The 22,983-nt window shown below is 46.2% G+C and overlaps 1 protein-coding gene across 2 annotated transcripts; it reads left to right on the top strand.

The window, feature by feature from the left end:
* On the top strand, nucleotides 1-22,473 carry LOC135815684 (uncharacterized). 2 transcript variants are annotated; one of them, XM_065329008.1, is made up of 10 exons: nucleotides 1-410; nucleotides 14,642-14,870; nucleotides 15,750-15,764; nucleotides 16,110-16,256; nucleotides 16,760-16,921; nucleotides 17,491-17,670; nucleotides 17,938-18,060; nucleotides 19,804-19,935; nucleotides 20,448-20,555; nucleotides 21,507-22,473. In XM_065329008.1, the coding sequence occupies exons 1-10, from the start codon at nucleotides 169-171 to the stop codon at nucleotides 21,645-21,647; spliced, it is 1,479 nt and encodes a 492-aa protein (XP_065185080.1). In that variant the 5' UTR covers nucleotides 1-168; the 3' UTR covers nucleotides 21,648-22,473. The 2 variants fall into 2 exon arrangements, with proteins under 2 accessions (XP_065185080.1, XP_065185079.1); XM_065329007.1 differs by having other exon boundaries at nucleotides 10-410; nucleotides 14,642-14,881; nucleotides 15,656-15,764; nucleotides 21,507-22,468.
* The last annotated feature ends 510 nt before the right edge of the window (nucleotides 22,474-22,983 follow it).

The raw sequence follows: 22,983 nt of genomic DNA, 5'->3' as shown, positions 1-22,983 counted from the left end.
CTAGTAGTAATGACTGTATTGTCGGCAAGTCTTTCTTGTCAGTTCATGTCACTGCACTATAGGGAACAGTTTCGGTTCTTCCATTTTGACTACTTGTACATTGTATCAGAGTCTGCGACTGAACTGAATGATCTGCAGGTTATTTCTTGATTCTAGTCTTCAGCAAACATGGCTGAAACAGAGAGCAACTGCTCAGCTCACCAATGCACCAGACACGATGACGATGAAAGCAGGACTCGCGCTGCAATGAAGGACATCTGGGACGGCCATTGTGCGGCGGCATCGCGGCAAGATGTCATGCTCGACTCGAAAGCACTGCGGACGATGAAAAAATCCGAGAAGCCAGAGATACTGGCCATGTTGCCCGCTCTGAAAGAAATGCGAGTTCTGGAGCTCGGCGCTGGCATAGGGTAAGGTCTTGAGGAGGTAATAATGACTGTGTCGTGTGGTAGTGAATAAACCGCGTCCGGCCGTGGTCCACTTATTAGGTCAATGTCATTCTAACTAATTACTTTCAACTCCAGTCCACATACACTGTAGGAGCACGTACAGTACATGATTGTATTGTTCACTGTGAGACGGGACTAACCCTATTTTATAATTATACGAACTAACTTGTTACTTACGCATCATGATTGTGTCCTGCCCAAGCTCTTGACTGACTCACGACCGCCATCTGGAGTACATGAGGAGCCCACAACATCTTCCACTCAGTATACTTGCCAGAAAGCACCACTCCCTCAGGCCTGCTCAATACACAGTGTTGCGGGACATCCCTCATCAGTTGAGCTTTTTTTAATTTTTTTTTACTGAATACCACAGAACCATCAGATGCTGCACAGCGGGGGTGGGGCGGTGAGCTAGAGTATACACATGGTGTACTAGTAAAGTTGTAGGCTGAGGAAGATTATGCCCGAAGAGCACGACTTGTACTTGTACTTGTTGTACAACTTGTAGTGCTCTCCAGGCCAAACCATCACCAGGGATACACACACTCCGTTTTTGTTTTGTTTGTTTGTTTGTATTTATTAATTTTTTGATTCGCAAATTCAAACGGGCATAGAACCCAATCCATGAAAGTTTCCAGCGCGATAAACACCTCGTGAGGCCCAAGGAATGCAGCAGCGTGAGTAGTAGTAGTAGTAGTAGTAGTAGTAGTAGTAGTAGTAGTAGTAGTAGTAGTATTTATTATTTTTACTTGGGTATACCCAACAGGCCTATTGCCTTTTTACAGGGTGTCCAAGGAGAAATTGTGAGCAGCTAGCACGAAAAGCAGGCAAGGTACGCTGGGATCGAATGATAGCGGGTAGTGCATTAAAGGGGAACTACACCCAAAAATCAAAACTTCATGGTCCGTAGAGTTTTGGACGCTGAGTCGAATGGTGAAGGTCCCACTTCGATCCAACCAAGCGTTCCTGAGATATCTTCGGTTTAAATTGTACTTTCGGGGGACGCGCCATGACGTCATGCGGCCGCGACACACCCCCAACACGCCCTTCTACGTCATTGAGACTCGCTTGCTTGGGCCAAGAACAGAAGTACAGGTATTTTGGTATGTGAAAGGAATAGTTCTGACAAAGACGTCCTCACCATGAGCGATTCCGACGTATCAGACGAGCTTGAAAGCTCAGAGCCTGAGCTGAAAATGTTTGGCTTCGGGCATGAGCCGAAATTTTCAGGAAAGGATAATTATGGCAGCGCAAGCGGTGGCTTCCATTCGGGCTGTAAATGTGGATGAAGCAGAAATGACTGCAATTGGAGAAGTCGCTCTCCATCAGCAATATCTGGCAACCGGTTGGCTGGGCTATTTCGAAATGAAGCGGCAGCCAAAGCAGCTCAGACAAGACTGACAATCCGTAAGTGTTTTCACAGTATAGTCCTACGTAATGCTCACAAATCGAATCGTTCTCTTCATATCGTGTGAAATTTTGTATTCGCACAGTACTCAGATCAATAGTCTCCTCACTCGTACTCCTGTACATGGAGTTTGCTGCGTAACATGGCTAGCATTATCTCCGTGCAAGTCGTGCAATGTGTATCGGTTCACTTGTGCTTTATCTCACATAAGTGGACTGCACCTCAATTCGTATTGTGGCGAAATACATTCTCACCTTTTGCATTATCACTTAGTCTTTACAGAATGCTGAGACGTTCTCTTGTATTTCACGTAGCTGTGAACCAACAATTACGCTGTGCACTCTAGCAGCAGCACAGTAGCATATTGAGTGCGTTTTGCCCTACTGTGGTGTCTCATGACTGCATTACCTGAACAGCTCTGTCCTTCTTGATTATCATTCTAAAAATGTGTGCACATATCCGCCTGCGCCCCACGCACGCACATGTGCTCACCTTGGTGGGCACATAGTATAGTAGTCACACATGCTCACGCACACAGACACGCGATTTCACAAGCGCGTGCTCACACGAATGCATAAGCATACAAGTGCCTGTGCACATGCACGCACACATGCGCGCACTCATGCACTTGGTTGCATACCCACACATCCCTCAGGATCACTAACGGCAATGCATCTACTACTTGTCATTCCATGTCCCTCCCGCAAGGGGGAGAGAATGACCTAAAGGAGAACACAGAATAGATGACGTGAATATCTTTGGAATGTTATATTACGTTACACAAAAGCACACGCATGTGTGCGCCTGCGCGCGCACTCATGCGCGTGCGCGCACACACAGACACTCACGCAAGTGCGCGCACACACACACTCACGCGCGTGTGCGCGCACACACACACTCACGCGCGTGTGCGCGCACACACACACTCACGCGCGTGTGCGCGCACACACACACTCACGCGCGTGTGCGCGCACACACACTCACGCGCGTGTGCGCGCACACACACACTCACGCGCGTGTGCGCGCACACACACTCAGTGTCACGCGCGTGCGCGCGCACACACACACTCACGCGCGTGCACGCACACACACAATAATAATAATGTCTGTCTCTCACGCGCGTGCGCGCAAACACACTCACGTGCGCGCACACTCACGCACTGGCGCGCGCACGCGCACACTCACGCACGGGCGCGCGCGCACGCACACACGCTCGTGCACGCACACACTAACGCTCGTGCACGCACACACTAACGCTCGTGCACGCATACACACAATAATAATAATGTCTGGCTCTCATCTGCATCCATACTGAGAAAACGCAACGAGCTCCTGAATAGGTGTACACTGTTGCCGGTATGTGGACTATCTTCTCTCCTTGAACTGCGGGTCATTACGTGATGTAGCTTATCAGCAGTACAGGCTGTGTGTTCATACAGGAAAAAACATGCCAGCTAGAGGCGCTGGCGCTGCAAACAGTCCTTCCTATAACCTTTGGGCGGTGGCACTGGCAGTGGTCGTAGCTCAACACTGAGTCACTGCGACCGATGGTACAGCCGCTCTTGATCTTCTTCCTGTAAAATCAAGAACAGCAATCGCAGACAGGTTCATCGATCGCACGCAGTATAGCCTAGGGAAACAGGAGATCTACTGCCGTCCACCTCATCAGGCCGGTTTCGGAAAGCTTCACATTTCGTAGTGATGTAGTCCAAAACAATTCTACAAATGCTTTGGAAAAGAAAGAACTACATACAGTAGCTAGTGTTTTTGAAATATTGCACTCACCTCCACTTTTCGACTGGCGCTTCACAGTGTGGCGTGCGAAAAAGGACACACCACAGTTTCATCCACCAGCGTCCGCATCGGATGAGTGCATAATATTCCTCCTGAAAATCCTCCTCTGCCAAATGGCTGGAACACACGCGAAGGATTTACATTGTAGTCCCGAAATTGTCAAGCAAATAATTATGTCGCTTGATAGCTGCTATGGCGGCACTGCTCGGCCTGTGCCAAGCACAATCCTTCGGAAATTGGTGCAGGTTCATCCCAGGGGGGTTACCAGTAAGATTATAGTAGCCAACAACACAGCCAGAAGCCATGATGACACAAATACCCTCTTCTTCCATGGACAAACAGAAAGAAGATGCGAAATCCCAGTATAGTCTGTGGGCCAAGTGACAAAAATGTGAATTCTCGTTCCGAGTAAGAGGGCACCGCAATTTTTTTGGCCCAGTCGATAGATGGACTGGCATACATTGAAAACCCGTTTGTTGTCATTCCTGAATTTGTCCAAGGGTTGCACGGCGAGTGAAATACAAATCACCACTGGTTGCCATGGTAACCAGAACCTAAAATTGGATTTTCTGGCTAATTACAATGTTTTTGGTATTATTATTTTTTCCACAGGGTCATATATCCAGAGTGCCTCCTTCCCAGATGCAACTGGAAAGAGAAAATATGATCTAACATGAAAAATAAAGAAAAACAAAATGCCCAATACGTCCATATTGTTCATGTACACAGACGTGTGCAAGAAGACCGCGTGTGTCGAACACAATACTGTAACTACTTCGAAACATCATTCGAGTCATTGTATACCATTTTATCAGATCATAATAGGACTGGCTGTGGCATGCAGGTACTGATCATTGCAGAATACTATGTCTGATCTTAGAATATCTCAGACCGTTCAATACAAAAATGGTGTACATTATACAGATATGAGGCAGAACACACAGCCGCATTTATGCATTGCATAGTTATTATATGGGTTGCAGAATAATCTGAATGTCCAGAGAAAGGATCACAACACTGTGACCATCAGCACAGGTCACTGACAGACCAGACCTGAAGGACCGCGTGACCCCAGAAGACTACGTTTGTTGCAGCTGTGTACGAGGGAGACTTCGTCATCATAACACTGACTTATACTGCAGGATTAACCATACGGAATATGTTTCATGTTTCCGAAAAAGGTCGACCTGTAGAGAATAATCAGGTCACAGAAAATACACAATTCCAATTCCAATGATCACCCAACGTGTGGACAGAACTAGTTCGTCCTTTGTGGACTCATCAGCGCAGCACAGAGGAAATGAGGCCGAAGCCGATGGCAATGAAAAATAATCGCAATGATCATTCCCGTGCATTTTTATATCTCCCACATTGATTTTAGTCCACATGTGATATTGATACTGAACACTGGGCAAACATCAGAAGGACTTGAATTGGGCATGATGTACAGTCACGTACATGTTCATGATTGTACAATGTGCATCACTGAACTCTAAAGAACACTCAATCTTCAATCACATTATACATACGATTACCTGTCAGGATGGGCATTCTTTTTCTTATTCATCCTCGTCTTCACTGAGTTCTGCAGTTACTTGAAGCTCCAGTGGTTGCCCATTCTCACACTCCTGGCTGGCCCGAGTGAGAGCACTTGCAAGCATCCGTGCAATTGAGGTGCTGTCTCCGGCAGGAGCAATGTCCGTGCTTGCAGCCTGTCGTGCAACCGCATGAAACAAATTCCATCAGGCTCGATGGTGCTGGTGCCAAGCTGAGCCAGTCCACTTCCAAACCACCGCCAGAATCAATGGTCCACCCTTGACCAGGGCTATGCGGTGGTGGGACATCCGCGGAAGCTTCCAGAGCACGGTGCCAGATACTGGCCTGGTAATTTGCTCTTGCAGCATGCTTGCGCAGCGCATCTTGGCAAGGAGGAAGGGAGCTGGATTGCGTCGAGCGAGAGCAGAACATCTGGTATCGCACTTCGTTGATAGATGTGGCGGTGTTGAAGCCGTATATACCGCAAGTGAACTGCTTGATGCAGGCGAAAATGTCAGCTGGTAGTGCGTCAAATGATGCACCGAGTGCTGCCATAGCCTTTCGAGCCAGCTCCTTTTGGGGTTTGCTTGGTGATCAGCTGAAATGCTAGCTTCTTCCCTCTGCCACTGAAGGCACTGGTTGTGTCACAACCTGTATAGGCATGCATCCCCACCATGGCTTCGCAAACAGGGGCACTAAGCTCTCGTGTAATTCCTGTAGCATTGTTTATGGTAGTTAACCTCGCACGCAAATATTCCAGAGACGGATTGACCAATTGCAACTTGGACCTTTTCATCTTTTCTGACGTTTGCTGCGTATAACATGTACATAACAGCTTCGCTGCAGCGTGTGCGTATTCACACCTGCTTGTGGACTGGACTACAATTCTTCCGGCCAGGTTGCTGGCGCCTCTCCTTCCCACAAAATATGCAGCCCTTCATGCCTGGAGCTACGACGGGCGCGGCTAGTGCGGCGCGCGTGCTGGGGCGGCGCTTGGCTTCTGGCTCTATCGACTCCGGCACCGACAGTTCTTCCGAATGGCTAGATGAGGGGTACTCTGCCTTCGTCGGAGGGTTATATTCGTTATTTTCTGGTAACATTTTCTGTGGAAGCCTCCGTTTTCAGGCCAAACATCACTACGACATAACTCCCTGAGCTCAGCTAAATTTTCTACGGCAACAGCTTCACTAGTGCATATTTCACACACTTTTTCCACGTTGTCTGGGTGAAGGGCTTCACCTAGTACCTCCTCACCGCACTCCGGAACGTGAATGAGACACTTTAAACTCATCACGACGCTTACTTCTAGTGCTACTTGACCACAGACATACTAGTACAAACTGAAACCAAAAAACCAATCTCGAAATGAAAGTTCAAACTGAGAAGGAAGATGCCAAGTATAGTGGGTGCATGCCTGCACTGCAGTGCAGAGAGTTGGGTCCGGGTGCACGCCTGCAGAGAGTGTGCAGTGTACCAGATCGTACCAGATCACGACTTGACATGACAGGTAACACTGAATTCGTGTACTTTCGTCTATTCTGGTGCATAATCACATTTCACAGCACCACACACAACGCGCATGCATGAATGCATACAAAACAATGGCCGCCGAGAGAGAAATTTTCAACATGGAAAAGCCGATTTTTGGATACCTTTCAGAAAGTTGTCAGAGTGACAACAACCGGAATCCTGCTCAGTAAGGTATCTAGAGTAGACGTGGCCAATAAAATTGCGGTGCCCAAAAGTCGGAACGAGATTTTTCTAGGAGGCCTTTTTTCAGGTTTGGCCCACGGACTAGTAGGGACCTTTCGCATTTGCTACGAAACGAATGCGAAACGAAAGTTTGATTCGGCTCGTAATCGTTTCGTTGAAAACAGATTTCAGGTTTCGCAAGTCGTCATGCAAATGTGCATGGCAACTACGAATACGGCCGCGGGCGCCGGTAGCTTGGCGTACGGGTTTTTACACGCACACGTGCATGGATCATGGAATCAAGGGAAAAATGTGTACCTTGCAAAACATGTGTACCTACCCAAATAAATGTGTACCTGACGGATTCGGAGCGTGCCACGAATGAAGAGGCTTCCATTCGTGAAAACGAGTTCTCCGCAGGGACTCTGACGAATCCTCGAACCCAGGTGACGAATCAGCATTCGTTTCGTATCCGTACGCGGGGTGCGAAAGGTCCCTAGTGTTTCTGGATCTGGCCAAAGGATCACCAAGTCTCAATGACGTCACGGGTTTGTGACGTCACGGCACGGACCCGAAAAGGACAATTGCAAACTGATATATCTCAAGAACGCTTGGTCGGATCGAAGTGGGACCTTCACCATTCGACTCAGCGTCCAAAACTCTACGGACCATGAAGTTTTGATTTTTGGGTGTAGTTCCCCTTTTTGAGCGGTCAGCACCAATAAAATGAGAGACTGTAGAGGCCTGGCCGGGACATGAATGGGGGGGGGGGGGGGGGGGAGAAAGAGACTAGTACTGGATGTTTGGCCTCTGGTTTGGGAGGTAGTGTGTGTGGTGTACCCGTATACATCGTACATATTTGCACTCTCATGTTTCTTATTATGGTACTGCATCTCCTTGCATGGACGTGCGTACAACCTTACAGCATACTACTCATACTATGCATGCATGTGTGTACTCCGTGCCCATAATCGACAGTGCATGTCTAGTCTCTTGTCGCTGTTCAGTCTTTCCTTGGTAGTTTCCTGACGAGTCGTCCTCTCTCAGTCCTTCGTTGCATTATTCTATTTCAATATAACTAATCATCACATAGACTTGATGATACCACAGTGTGGGTAGCATCATTTCGGGTCGTGAAGATTTGGGAGATGAGGGGACTGCCAAGGGACCTGATGCACCGAAAAGTAAAAATGAAAAGAAATGAATAGAAGACGAGATCGCTCACGGCGTTGGGAGAACATTGCAAACAACCTCCTCTTCGATTGAAAATTGGCCAAAAAGTGTGTGAAATGTATGTGCGCAGATGCATTTCCACTGGCAAGCTAATCCCTCATTACGTCATCAGCGCTCGCTCGGCGAAATTCAAAAGTCGTCTTCCTGCTCGACTCGATCGCTTCTGGAGCCTCGTTCTTGTTCGAGGGGTCTTCTCTTTCACCTACCTTCGTCTTGGCATCGAAAACTTGGCGTCGAAAATGAAGCCGGAGTGCCCCTTTAAGAGTTAGGCGTAGGCTGAGTGGGTGGAGGTTGTGACAACGCAAAATGGGCTCAACGTCAGCACGGGAAAGGTAGGCAAATACAACACGAACAGCTCGGCGGCTCAGTCCTAGAAGCTTATCGTATTCTGCAGCGTGTAATGAATGAAAATATGATGTGCTCGCGTACTCTAATTTGTTCTGTATAACTCCGAGATAGAAAGCTCGGCGGGCCTTACTGTCCAGGTTGTCTCTGTCTCGCCTAAAAGCACCTAGCTTCTTATTAATGTCATCACGGAGGTGGGAGATATGGGGTCGGAAGGTCAGGTGCTCATCGATGTGGAGCCCAAGATACTTACATGTAGGTGACGGGTTTATGACAGTCGTGTCGCACAGCACTGATGCAGTCACCGGAGTCCCTGGCACGATGGATGATCAGGAGTTCGGTTTTCTTTGGGTGGGGTGAGTCAGAGTCGCTCATGGAGTATAGGCTCCGGCGGATTATGCCGTAGGCATTGTCGGATAATGCTCGAAAAGGTGGCAGATTCTGCTCGAATAGCAGTGAAATTGGCAGAAGCATACAAACCTTATGGCGGGCAATTCTTCGAATTCTGCTCCATTTCTTTATCCACATTTTTTTACTATGTTCACATTCCCAACTCGACATATTGTACCAAACATGCATGAAACTTATCAGAAAAAGTACCGAATTCTGCCAATTTTTCTGCCGGCATTATCCGCAAATGCCTATTATGCCGGCATAATGGCACGCACGTTTGGAGAGCGAGTGACGCCGCTCGGTCATGGCCGTCAGCTTCGGCTGGCCCATGGGTAATGTCTTCTTCGCCAGGAAACAGGCAAGCTTGTGGAAGTATTTTGAGTAGTGGAGCAAAAGGCGAGGGCTTGTTTCGCATTGGTACGTTCAACGTCCGTGGACTTACTTCAAATTTCAAAAAAAATCAACTTATTTCAGACCTCAATAAATACAGAGTTGGACTCTGCTGTCTTCAGGAGACTAAAATCTCCGAAGGCTACGATGGAAATATTGACAACAACCGTCTACTGTGTCTCTCGTCGTCGTGTCGACATTATGGACTCGGATTCGTGGTGGAAAAGCAGTTACTGCACCGAATATATAGATATTGGCAGGTGTCGGACCGTATCGCCGTGCTACAGTTATGGCTCTCCGGGAGAACGCTGTGCTCATTTGTAAATGTCTACGCCCCGACGTCAACACGCGTTGCAGCAGACCATTCATGCCTGGACGAGTTCTACAACAGCTTGCTGGAAACAATTCAAAAACTAAGGTCTTCATCGCTGCTGTTCCTGATGGGAGACTTCAACGCAAAACTTGGGAAACGACCACCCAGTGACTGCCACTCCGTATCCTATGCTGGTTCACACTCAAGGGGCCATCGCAACTACAGCGGCCAGACTTTGGCTGATTTCGCGTCCAGCAATTACCTATTTGCCTGTAACACGGCGTTTCAGCACCATGCAGAACATATCACCACATGGACAGGCTGGCGCCACAACCCTAGTGGAGGTCCACCTTTACCCATTTACAACCAAATAGATTATATCCTTTGCCGTCACAGTGAAAGGTTTGTGGTGACGGATGCCAGATCATACGCCGGGACAAGCTTAGAAAGCGATCACCGTCTTGTGCTGGCAAACCTCAACCTGACTAAGTTGTACAAGAAGCTCAAGAGGCCGCCAGTAGCCATATCCAGCAACGCAAAATTCAATATATCGGAATTTAGTGACCCGACCAAGAAAGCAAAGTACAGAGAGGCTATCAACGAACATCTACAGGACCTCGGCAGAGAGCAGGAAGGTGTCAATGCGGAGCAACATCTGCAGTATATTGTGAACGCTATGAGTGAGGCAGCAAACACATCGGTGGGCCGCGTCCCTAAAACAAACAAGACGCATAGAAATGGCTTCAGCGGGGAAATTGAAAAGCTAGCAGCAGAGAAACGCAAACTGCGTCTCGACATTACGGTGTGCAGAGATGGAACGAAGGTAAAAGAAATGAAGACGCGACGCAACAGGCTGGCACACCAAATTCGCCGGGAATGCCTCAAGTTAGCATCGACTCGACTGGACGAACGTGTAGCTGAAATAGACCAAATGAAAGACGACGCGAAAATGTTCAAAGCAACACGACTACTGCGCCGACAGCAGCAGTCACCAGTTGTGGTTGAAGACTCTGATGGCAAACTCATTGCACAACCTAGTGAATCAGTCGAAGCATTAAGGCAACACTTCCGTGCTATATTCTGTGATCCTGCTCTGGAGTCATCTAGGCTCTTACGGACAGAGGAAGACCTTAAAAACCCTATAAAGCAGCCAGAGGTACATGCCGCAGCTAAGCGCTTGAATAATGGCCGAGCTTCGGGACCAGATGGGATACCTGCTGAACTTATCAAATATGGAACACCAGCACTGTTCTCGAACATTGCCACTACATTCAACAATTATGCCAAAGACAAATCACTCAAGCTAGGCGATGGGCTACTGATCCCGATACCAAAGCCGGGAAAGAAAAGAGGTCCTCCTGGAAATGTAAGGCCAGTTACCCTGTTGAACACCCTACGTAAACTTCTTTCATTGGTCATCCTGACGCGGATCAAGCCAGCTATCAACGGGTACTTGTCACTGAACCAGAGCGGGTTCCGGTCAGGGAGAAATACTGGAGACGTGGTATATAGCTATCGGTGGTTATCAGCAAGATGCCAGCGTGTTGCGTCGGAGATCTCAATCTTAGGCATTGATATGTCAAAGGCATTTGACACTATATCAAGGGTCGGGCTGATCGATGTACTGTCAACAGTCATTGATCATGATGAGCTGCACATCATCCAGTGCCTTCTGACAGACACCACAATAAAAGTAAAGCTGAATAACATTCTCAGCCAACCATTAGTCACACATAATGGAACCCCACAAGGTGATTCTCTATCGCCAGTCCTGTTTACTGTCTACCTCGAGGCTGCATTGAGGTTGATTCGAGAGCGACTCTCACCGCGACCAGCATTGGATATTCAGCTTCAATTGCCCAATGAAACAGCGTATGCGGATGACGTAGACTTCATCAGCACCAGCCTACAATATTTGCATGACAATCAACCCATACTATCATCCTCGTTAGCGGAATACAATTTAAAAATGAATGAAGCCAAAACCGAATATACTACAATTAAAAGAGAAAAGGACAGAGTAGACGAGCGATGGCGGAACACGGTCAAACTAGGATCGATGCTTGGAGTGGAGGAAGATATCAGTCGGAGAAAACGTCTAGCAACATGCGCCTTACATCAGCTGTGGGTGATATGGCTAAGAGGTAACCATGCCCGTGAACCCCTTCGGATTAGGTTATACGGCAGCTTTATTCTCCCAATACTTCTTTATAACTGCGGCACATGGAGCCTGACAGAGACTCAAGAAAAGAAACTTGACTCGTTCCACCGCCAGCAGTTACGAGCAGTCATAGGGGTCAAATATCCCCGTATAATACGCAATGAAGCACTGTACAAGCGCACTGGCTCCAAGCCACTCAGCAGAATCATCCAGTCTGCTAGGTGGAGAATGTTTGGCCACATGCTTCGACTAGACACCTCATCCCCGGTCCAGCAGGCTATGTCAGCATACTTTCAGCCAGGAAGCTCAGGGTTCCGAGGCCGCCCGAGAACAACACTCCCGCGATCCATCAACAACGACCTGAAAAATTCCAGATCCACAAACTCCCTCACATCACACGAGGATCTAGTTGCACTGAGGCAGCTCGCCCAGGATCGTCGAAAGTGGAAGGAACTAATGTGTGCTGTGTGTAATGGCTGAAGTTATACAATTACACTAGATACCCTTAACAATAATAACGGATACAATTACACTAGATACCCTTAACAATAATAACGGATACAATTACACTAGATACTCTAGATACTAGATACTCGGTACTCTAGATACTAGATACTCTAACAATTTTATCAAACATTATGATAATTACCACATCAAATGCTGCGGAGACCTATCCAGAATCGGCAATATGCTGGCCCTGGCCTGGAGATCTGCAACTATAATCAGCTTCTACTTTGCAACACTAACGGATTAGTCCCCTTTTGTCGATTGATGGATCAATCGGTAGATTCGGCTCTGTTTTTCTTCCCTTTCTTTCTTGTTTTGAATTGTACGTTGAACTCATTGGATTTCTTTGTATTCTGTATATCGTTATCGTTATATTTCCCTCTAGCCCTCTCGCTTAGGATGAGCTTTCTTTTTTATGGCAGCTTAAGCGAAGGCTATATACCTGCTTTATGCAGGTTGATGCCAACGCGAACAAGCAAAATAATAATAATAAATAATAATGGCACGGGGTTTAAAAAATCGGAGCATGGTCGGAGGCAGGAGCATAACTCCTTGATTGAACTACTTCATTATAGATCTACAGTAAAACCTGTAACTAACGACCACCGTGACTAGCGACCGGCCTGGTACTACCGACCACTTTGTCAGGCACGGACGGTCTCACATTCAAAATGCACTGTGACTAGCGACTACCTGCTGAACGCGACCAGCGACCGCCTTTTCTTGTCCCAATGTCGAATTTTGACCCGTAACTAGCGACCGCGATGTAGCAAATCAAACATTGCTTGAAGCTCCTTCTCGAAATTTTGATGATTTTCCATGGTCGTTTCGATACTACAGCTGGACAAATGAGCGCAGTCTCATTTTTACTGTGGAATCAGTGTGGATTGCACTACACCTGTCATAATTTCAAGTGCTGTCAAGAACAAACATGATAGGAAACGTCTTGGAGAACGCATCCAAAGCGCTCTTTGATCGATGTTACTACTCGAAGGAGAAACTAAGACTGAGCGGCTCTCTGTCGAAGTGCAATCACACAGCTCAGTCACCAGACTCACCACTACACCAGGTCACACTGACACTGACAGTCTGTGCTGGCTAGCTAGCATGCTACCAGGGAGTCCCGAATCCCTGCATGCTACGGTATTATGTACTCACCTGTACGGAACACAGGCCAGTGAAAGGTGCGAAAACTCGCAACATCGCCGCATCATGTACTGGTACACACCAGTACAGTTTACGCTACACTACATCCAGTGAGTCGACATATCGCTTCCGGTGTATAAAAAACTTGATTTTCTCTCTCTCCAAGTGTTGTATGATCTGAAAGAAGAATGTCAGTGCGCAAGTGGTGGGGGATTGTATTATCTGCATTTTGACATACATATCATATAATGGGATCCATATACATGTATGGTCGCGCGGTGCAAACCTCTAACTAAAGACCGCCTGCCACTAGCGACCACTTTTCCGGGCACCAAGGGGTGGTCGTTAGTTACAGGTTTTACTGTACATTGTACTTCGAGTACATACTTCAAAGCACAAGTGTACATACTTCAAAGAACATTATTATAATGCTCGAACGTATGGAGGTGCTGAACAAACGCTGAGGACCGCGCGTGGGCCATTCACAACGTTGTTGCCTCCAAACCATCTTATTCGCAAGCCCGCACCGGGGACAACAATGTGAAGAAGAGGTTGGTGCGACTTCGGCGATACTTGAGCGACACTATCTGGTGTTCACGAGGTGTTTGTCGTGCTGGACACGGAGCATCTCTGTAAGTTTGTATCCCTGGTGATGTTTGCGCCTGGAGAGCACTATAATAATAACTTATAAGTGGTGCTCTTCAGGCACAATCTTCCTCGGCCTACTCAAGCTCAACTGATGATGGGATGACGTTGCCACGTACATGTATATAATAATATTATGCATAATGTAACAAAGATTACACAGCAATGAAGCAGACAAATCTTTTCGGCTGTTACTCGGAGTTTCGTGTGAAAACACTCATCAGACAGTATAATATTATGATTGTATAACGTTAGATTGAAATTACACCTTTACTAGAACTGTTTTCACCTTAAACGTCTCCGGGTATGCCATTTTTCTATGCAGAAAGTGTGCAGTTGCGCCACTTTTATCCTATACATAATATACTCATTATTTTACTTGTTATTAATAATTCGTCATCTATCTCCACTGAGGAGCGCTCAATGTGAAACAGCTGTTGGTTAGTGTAAGTTATGGAACATATTTCCAATAACGAACTTCCTCACTATGGAATGGTGACTATGGGCCAGGAGCGCAGTGAGGGAGGTGGACAGCTTCAAAATATTACATAACATACAGAAGGTTGAGGGAGTTGAATAAATATTCAGAATAATTTCTTCACATCAACACTGTACTCCTGTTTGCACAGTCGTTGCACAGGGTATCTTGCTGAGAGAGCCCAACATGTCACCTCAGTTGATTTTGTGGAACAGTTTGTGGAGAAGAACCGTCAGATCAATGGCGTGCAACATCCCAACATCACCTTTGTGTGCAGCGATGCCATGAAGCTGGACTATGAGGAGAACTCGTTTGACATTGTCTTCTCTAACTGGTTACTGATGTACATCAGTGATGCTGAGCTGGAAGAGCTAACCAAGAGAATACTCAGGTAAGCTGGTCACCTCTTTTGCATTGCTACCCATTCCTGGCATGTTGTTTCACACGGTGGATTTAACCAAGAGACTGCTCAGGTACAGGTACGTTGGTCTCCACATACATGTACATGTAGCTTTGTAACACATTCTTTGCTGTTGCATACAGTGCACAAACCATGCTGTCACTTTCGGATGTATTTCTCTTTCAGTGGCGTTTTGCTGCTGTGTGCGATTTAAAGACAGACGACTATTATGAATTCAGTTGCTCTTACTACGGGGAACACAATACTATCACTCCGTACATGTACGTCCTGGCGAACTTGACACTTGACAGTGACTCACGGCTCGCTCCGTCCCATCGGCAAACCTGCAAGAAAGGACCACTCACTGCTCGATACAGAGTTTCGGGGAACTAACCCCTCATTAATCGAGCTTGAATGTTGTGCTCTGGGAACAGTACATTTAATTGTATAGAGCTCGTGTAGACCAAACACTATTAGGGGTACAAACATACTACAGTGAAGTGCCATTTTCCAGCGGGATAAACACCTCGCGAGGCCCCAGGGTAGCAGCGTGAATTAGAGTCGCTCATGGAGTGGTGCAAAACCAGACACTGAGAGCCTGGTCTCTCACGGCCATTACTCTCCGTCTGTAATCTCGGGATCTACCCAGGCTCTCATGTTAACTATACAATGGTCATATTATTTTTATAAGTCAAGGGAAGGTATCGGTCTTTCTATTGTACTAGTACATGCAAGTCTTTCTAATTGTTGCTTTATCCTTGGTAGGTGGGTGAGGGTTGGAGGTCACGTCTTCTTCCATGAATGCTGTTTCCGTCAGTCTGGTGATTTTCCAGGAGGTGCATCTAACCTGCCCACCAAGTACAGAGATCCAAAGGTAAACATTGCTCACCCATTCCCAATGAACAAAACGCCAAGAATCTGAAGAAAAAGACTCAATCCAATTCTTTGTTGCAATAACGGGAACTGAAACCCAACACAAATCTGAGAAGATGGCAGTTGGCGGCCACGTGGCAACAAAATCACCAAACGTAAGCACTAACAATGTTGAAACATGGTTGCAGGAGACAAACTACAAGTAAGCAAGCAACGCATACAAAGAAACAATCAGGCATATCGTCTAGGCCACTGACCTAAAGCCTATGAATTTACCTGACATGCAATTTTGCTGATGTGGACATGGGTTGTTTTCTGGACGTTTTCTCTTGGTGTGCGCGGACAGCAATATCATCACGTGTTTGAGACGACATGCTACGAAAGCAGTGCATCGTCTGGTGCGTTCAGGTATGAGCTGGACTTCTCGCGATCTGTGGGTCCATATTTGCAAGTCAATAACAACCTATATCAGATGTGCTGGAGCTGGAGCAAGGTGAGGAAATGGTGTGCATTCAGTACTGCACCGTCCGCTCTGGAATATTACCAGCTAAGGGTTAGTGAAGGTTGTGGCCGGTTTCTGTTACGGAACAAGTGAATTTGTTTGTTTGTTTAGCTTTATTTAACTTCACTATAGGCACAGGCAAAATCTGCTTTCTCACTGGGCGTATTGCCACAGTTCTCACAAAAATTAATGATGAAGCGGGGGGGGGGGGGGGGGGGTATTTACCAGGGAGTGCTCAATGCTTTGTTAGGTGACTGTTTGAAGGATTCGTCATGACGTGTAGTGATGGTTGCAGTACCAGGCAATACCCAACAAGTTATTCTCAAACACATTATCGGGCACCAGTATATTATTCGTCGGAATACAGTGTCCATACGTGATCATTGCAGTCCCAGCTAGTATTCTTTGCTTGATTGCATTGAGTTGTTCACTAGTGAATCTGGAATCATGGCATCGAGTGCGCAGTGTGTATCATAATGCTGCCCTCTGTGTAGGTGTTAGTGGAGAAGAAAGCACAGTCGAATGGTGATTCGTACGACTCCCAGTCCATGCGTCGGTTCCTGGACCAGGAGGAGTACTCTGTCAATGCTATTCAGTGCTATGAGAAGATGTTTGGCAAGAACTATGTCAGTACCGGTGGACTTGAGACGACAGCTGTAAGTCTGATAATGATGTTATGGTGCCAAGTGAAGTTGGTGGACAAGCCGTTGGTTAGCCACTCTCATTGTAAAATCGAAAAAGGTTTTCTTTTAGACCAAGAGTGGTGTTATGCTTAGTAAGCATACACCCTACAGTAATCTTCTTCACTGGCCCTGAAAGCATTGCCTGATAAGTTCTCAATGCCAGCAAAGCCCTGTTGTTATTACTCATTATGTAGGATAAACTGTAACACATGTAGTTTTCCTCACTGTTTATTTCTATTGCATGATTTGCATCAGGAGGTCCCTCGACAGGCCATCCATCGCCTCTGGGAGATCCTTTAAATACAGATTATTATTATGTGTCCTTGCCAGCATTTCTTGTCCGGCTTTCAAAGGCTAGTAACGCTGACAAGCTATTGAGACTCAGGCATTGTTCTTGTAGACCACTCATCACCTTTCAGAAAGTGGTACAGAAAATAGTGGGTACAGGGCATTATTCTCACCGAACCGCTAATAACTATTATGGTTTGTGACATTCGCTGATGTTGAATGTCTGATTCAATTCTGCCTTTCTCTCCTCATAGGAATTTGTCCCGATGCTACATTTGCAGAGGGGTGAGAAGGTGTTGGATGTTGGATCGGGTCTGGGTGGATGTTCTCTGTACATGGCGGAGAACTATGGCGTGGATGTGGTGGGTCTGGATCTCTCTACCAACATGGTGCACATTGCTCTTGCACGGGCGGTCAACTGCTCAGCAGGATCGGTATGTGTATGCGTACGCTAAGAGTAAGACACATTTGCCAGCCTCTTTCCTCCCAAGGCGTACCTGTGTATGTGTGGGTAATAAGCTATGGTCACGTGATCACGGTTACAATGCCAGGCTAACGGTTCTAACTAGGAACTGTTGATTGTTTTGCTGCATCTGGGCATTGAGCTCAGCTGCAATATTTTTATAGTCTCTTGTTTCATATTGGCTCTCACGTCAGCCGTCAAATTTACTGAAATTAATTTCATCATCGTTCTTTTGCAGGTATTGTATGAAGTGTCTGACATTACAAAGCGTCAGTTTCCGGACGAGTCCTTTGACGTCATTTACAGCCGAGACACTTTGCAGTATGTTCCCGGCAAAGCGGAAGTTATCAAGAAGTTCTTTGTGAGTGCCTAAACATTATTATGTACTTGTACATGTACATGTATTTTATTTATTTTATTTATTTATTTCTGCACCTCGTGGCATGTCATTATACGTATGTTACATTGTTTAAGTTCGCTGCCCTCATGACATACGTACTGGTAACACACTAACAGTGCCCTTCGCATGCACATCAACTGGTGCATACATGTATGACAAACACTACAGACTCTGTACCAGTATGCAGGTTACATACATGTATCCTTCATTATGAGGTAGGCATTACCTGGTTGGAGGCTTCGTTATTTTAGAAGGTTCAATCGATGCCATTTATATTGTCATTTTTGGAGGTATAATTATTCTATATTGTGTGGAGTCAAATCACATGATGTCATTGTTGGAGATGACATGCATCCTGTGTGGACTGTGGAGTGTGGAGTGACATCATTAGGAGTGATTTGCCAGTTGCCACTCGTGACAAACTTATACAATACATGTACAGTAGGTATCGGTTATAGCGTGGGTGTTTGAAAACGATTTTTTCTATTCTTACATGTATTTCCGATATTTCTTACACGCGATAAATATAGTGTGACTGTGACGTATCATATGCATGTGCGCATAGCCAGGAAGATCATCATACATGTCATGTAAATGTACATGCAACGTAGTGCTGCTGTGTATGCGTTTGCTCGTACTTCCAAAGTAGTCCCACACTGGGCCGTAGCCTGCATAGGTTCACTGTGTGGCTGAGCAACATGACGTCATGAGTAGTTATATGACCACAACAGATGCACTTGCAGCATTATGATGCAGTTCGAGTCGGTTCAGAACTGTATCGGGCAGATGTTATCATGGTTATTACTACAGGCGATGATACACTTTGTACTAATCTGGCATGTTTTGCTACACAAAGTCCATTCTTAGGACCGATATATTCTATTACACGGTAACATTGCTTGTAAGAATAAATATACACATGAAACCCAGGTTATGATTATGAAAACATGAGAGTTCATTCTTGTAGGCAGTATATTCTTTTACACGACCACACTATAACCGATACGCACTGTACATGACATCATTCAAATAACCTCAAAAGCAAAGCACACTCATACATGTACCTCGGTTATCCGGACACCGAAGTTACGGTCGCTCCGGTCTACCGGGCACCATTCAGGCAAGTTTTAGTGGAAATACTAGAGAGGTTGCACACAACAAAAAATCGCAGTACCGTAACGAAAGTAAGTTTTAGCGAATACTCGAAAACCTTGAGGTTGCACACAACGTGTGAACTTTTACGTGGCACGCATTCAGGTTCGCTCCTGCAGGACCAAGAGAGTTGTAAAATATCAGTATTTTAGTACTCAATGCAACGAAACATGTACATATACATGTACATGTAGTTTCGGTAGCGTTTGAGCAACTTTTCGTAGCAACTTTCGTTACTCGAACCTGGAGTCCTGGGCGGTCAAGATCTTACAATTGTTCGTTGTGCGCAACCGCTCTATTACTGCTCTGTTGTTACTTTTAGTGGAAATAGTGACATCACATGCCATATCTCTTGCCTTTCCTCATCATTGATTGAAAAGTATGTGATTTGGGGTTACACACATTCCAAAGTTACATGCAGTGCCCGGTCCGGGACCACCCGGATAAAACGACGTGCGGGTATTTTCCCAGGATGGTATTTGTACCGAAAATGTGTTCTACTGCATTTTAGAATCACGGTTTGAGCCATGCTATCCATCTTTGTTTGCCCAGCGTTGGCTGAAACCTGGTGGCCGTATTTTGATCTCAGAGTTGTGCTATGGCGAGGGAGAATGGAGCGATAGTTTCAAGACGCATGTTGAGCAGCGACACCTCGCAACGCACAGTGTCAAGCAGTACGAACAGGTAATCGCCAGGTGTTGCTTGCATTTTGACGTCTTCGGATGTAGATCTAGTACATATAATTGTAGTGTAGATCTTGCATGCAGTGATCACGTGCCTGACCGTCCATTTTGCATACTAAAGAGCATGCGCAAGGCACGGTTTGTGCTGGGGTTCTTTTTTTGGGGGGAATTCTGGAGAATTTTTTCGATGTTTTGGGAGAAATCTTTCGAAGTTCCGCGGGAAATGCCCGAAAGCATAATATCGGTTGCGTGCGAGCATAATCCGCGCACCCCTACAGCGAGGCGCTTTGGCCTCGAATTATTCTTTACCCTGAGAGTTGTGGCAACTGCTAGAAAAGTGCTCCTGCAAGCGCAGAGAGCAGGGCTTTTTGAATCAGACAGGGGTCCAATAGAACCTGGTGTGATCTCGTGCATATACTTCGCAAACTGACAGTTTCATACGAAAGCACTGAGTCGAGAATGATGTCTTATCTAGGATCAATGTGTCTCCCCCCCCCCCCCCCCCCTGTGTAGATTCTTTGCGATGCTGGCTTCGCGGACGTTGTAGCGGATGATCGCAGCCGTAGATTCTGCGAGCGTGAAACCAAGAGAGCATCTGTGGAGCGGAGCGAACTGGTCAAGGTATGATCATACGCTCGGAGTAAAACGTTTCAAGTTGTGAGTGTCATGCTGCGCGTCTCATCTTTCTTGATGTGTGTGTGTGTGTGTGTGTGTGTGTGTGTGTGTGTGTGTGTGTGTGTGTGTGTGTCTTGAGTGGATGGGCGATAACATAATTACTTTCTGAAGTAGTAGTAATATTGTACGTGCGTATGCAACGCCTTTGCCTATGGCACCGTGCTTAGAATGAGCACTTTACTCAATTTCAGTGTTCGATCATGAAAAATAGAACAAAATCGCAGACATGAACAGATGACCCCTGTAGCAGTAGTTCATGCAGTAGACTAGTACTTTTTTTAATTATTTTACTAGGGGGAGTCCCAACAGGCTACTGCCTTTTTACTGGGAACCCTAGGTGAAGTTTAACCATGTTAATGAACAGAGCAAGAGAGTGGGCCTGTCGACAGTCAGCTGGAAGAGAGTTCCATCTGCCAGCCGCCAGAAAAGAAATAGAGCGCATGCCATACTGCGTATAAAAAAGTGGGAGAACTAAGGCTCTTTGTGCCTTGCCCTGGGTGCATGCCTGGTGACCAGGTGCAGTTGCCCGAAGCTGGTACAAAGACTGAAGAAGAGGACTAGCAAGATGCTGGGCCAAGCAGCGGTACACAAAAACATAGAGCTTGAGGCTAATATGCTGTTCCAAAGAATAGAGGCGGTATAAGCGAAGAACTAGTTCAGTGGGCGTGGTACGATCGAGTCCAAACACTCTCTTCACTGCTATGTGACTAACGGTCACAATCCTGTAGGTGATTCTTAAACAATTAGCAGATTCTGCTTGGGAGCGAGAGATGGTTAGAGCACTCCCCTTTATTCACTGATAGGAGACTGGAAAGAACAGATCCAAACATTCATATACCTAACTATCTATACTTTTTCTAATAGCACTTTGTCCTCTATTTCCCACCTTAACCACAGGAATTTGGCGAAAAGGACTATGAAGACCTTGTCACGAAGTGGAAGGCCAATATCGAATGGATCAATGCTGGTGAACAGTGCTGGGGCGTCTTCTTCGGGCGCAAGCTGTTAGCCAAGACAGGACTAGTTAATGGTAGCTGAGGACTGCATGCATTTTAATACTGGCGTGCAGCCACTTCTGGCTGCTTGTAAATCATTCTACTAGTTAGAGATATTTCCACATTCTTTGCGGCAACGTTACTCCTGTCAATTCTGCTGGAATATCCTCCCTTCCGAAGATGACTACACCTTCTAAGCAACATGACAGCTTTAAAATGTTACCTACTGGTAGTGTTTCCCGCAAGCTGCTACATCTGTTTAGCTTGTTTTGACATACTCTGCCATAGTACTGGGTTTGGACTGCGTTTTTCCAGGTTGCCTTGGAAACGGAGACGAGAAAATGTAATTTATTTTCCGGGAGTCTTCTTTTCTTTTTGCAGTGCTTTCTCTTACTCCAATTTCGGCTGGCTCGCTCTTTGCTTTCCCTTTCCGTATTCTAAGAACTCCAAGTTGCTCGCGTGTGGATCTGTTGTCACGATTTGTTCAATCTCTCCAAAGCATGTCGAAAACACTGGCAAACGCATAGAGAGCAGGTGCGTACCAACCACCCTGGAGAAAGAGAAACTGAACATTGCATAGAGCTTAGCAAGAGTTGTATGTATGCTTGCTGCTTGCTATGCCAATCACCTGCCCCCCTCCCCCCCCCCCCCCCCCCCTGTCATGACCAATGCATGTCAACTTTACGGTTCACTCATGGGCATCACTGTGTGATTCACTGATTACTGAGGGTAACTTGAAGACAGGAAAATATAAGTCACCTCACTCTTCTCAGATGTTTGGTGTGGGCCTTGTTCAAGTTTTTGGATGTGGCAATGTACCATTGCTAGTGAAGTGGTGAATTGCGTATCGGAGCTTCGAGCTTCGATAATTATAACAGTGAATGTTGAAAGCGTTAACGCCATTATAAGTAATAGGGAAAAGACAACGGACACGGAGAACGTGAAAAAGAGGCATGAGCCATAGCATATTCTCATCATGATCCACCACTTTTTGCGATGCGGTGAACGATATGCAACACAATGACTATGTACATGTATATATACACACAAAAGGCACAGCGGAGGTTTACAGATTTGTCGCAACTCAGAGTTTCTTGCTCAATGCAATCATCAGGCGACATAGTGCTCCACATGTTTTTTTTGTTTTTTTCTATTTTTTAAACTATACTTCGGCCAGTATGAGCACTATTTATATTATTATAAGCACTATCGCGATGTAAGCGGGGATGCCTACTTCACTTCTGCCATTCAGGATGATGATAAAGAGAAAGACAAACAGAAAGCTCAGAATCTTGAGGAACAATGCTGTAGAGCAGAATGGCTGTGATCGATTGGATGCACTACAGTCTACAGAAAGGTGAAAAATATTAGTTCATTGG

The sequence above is a fragment of the Sycon ciliatum genome, chromosome 4, assembly GCF_964019385.1.
Source record: "Sycon ciliatum chromosome 4, ocSycCili1.1, whole genome shotgun sequence".
Lineage (NCBI taxonomy): Eukaryota > Metazoa > Porifera > Calcarea > Leucosolenida > Sycettidae > Sycon > Sycon ciliatum.
This window is presented reverse-complemented; position numbering and strand designations above follow the sequence as displayed.

What these genes read in the sequence shown, in the direction of transcription:
- LOC135815684 (XM_065329007.1), top strand. Translation starts at nt 169, where the DNA reads ATGGCTGAAACAGAGAGCAACTGCTCAGCTCACCAATGCACCAGACAC. An exon ending in AAGTTATCAAGAAGTTCTTT is followed by an intron (nt 18,061 to 19,803) that starts GTGAGTGCCTAA and finishes TTGTTTGCCCAG; the next exon opens with CGTTGGCTGAAACCTGGTGG. An exon ending in GTGTCAAGCAGTACGAACAG is followed by an intron (nt 19,936 to 20,447) that starts GTAATCGCCAGG and finishes CCCCCTGTGTAG; the next exon opens with ATTCTTTGCGATGCTGGCTT.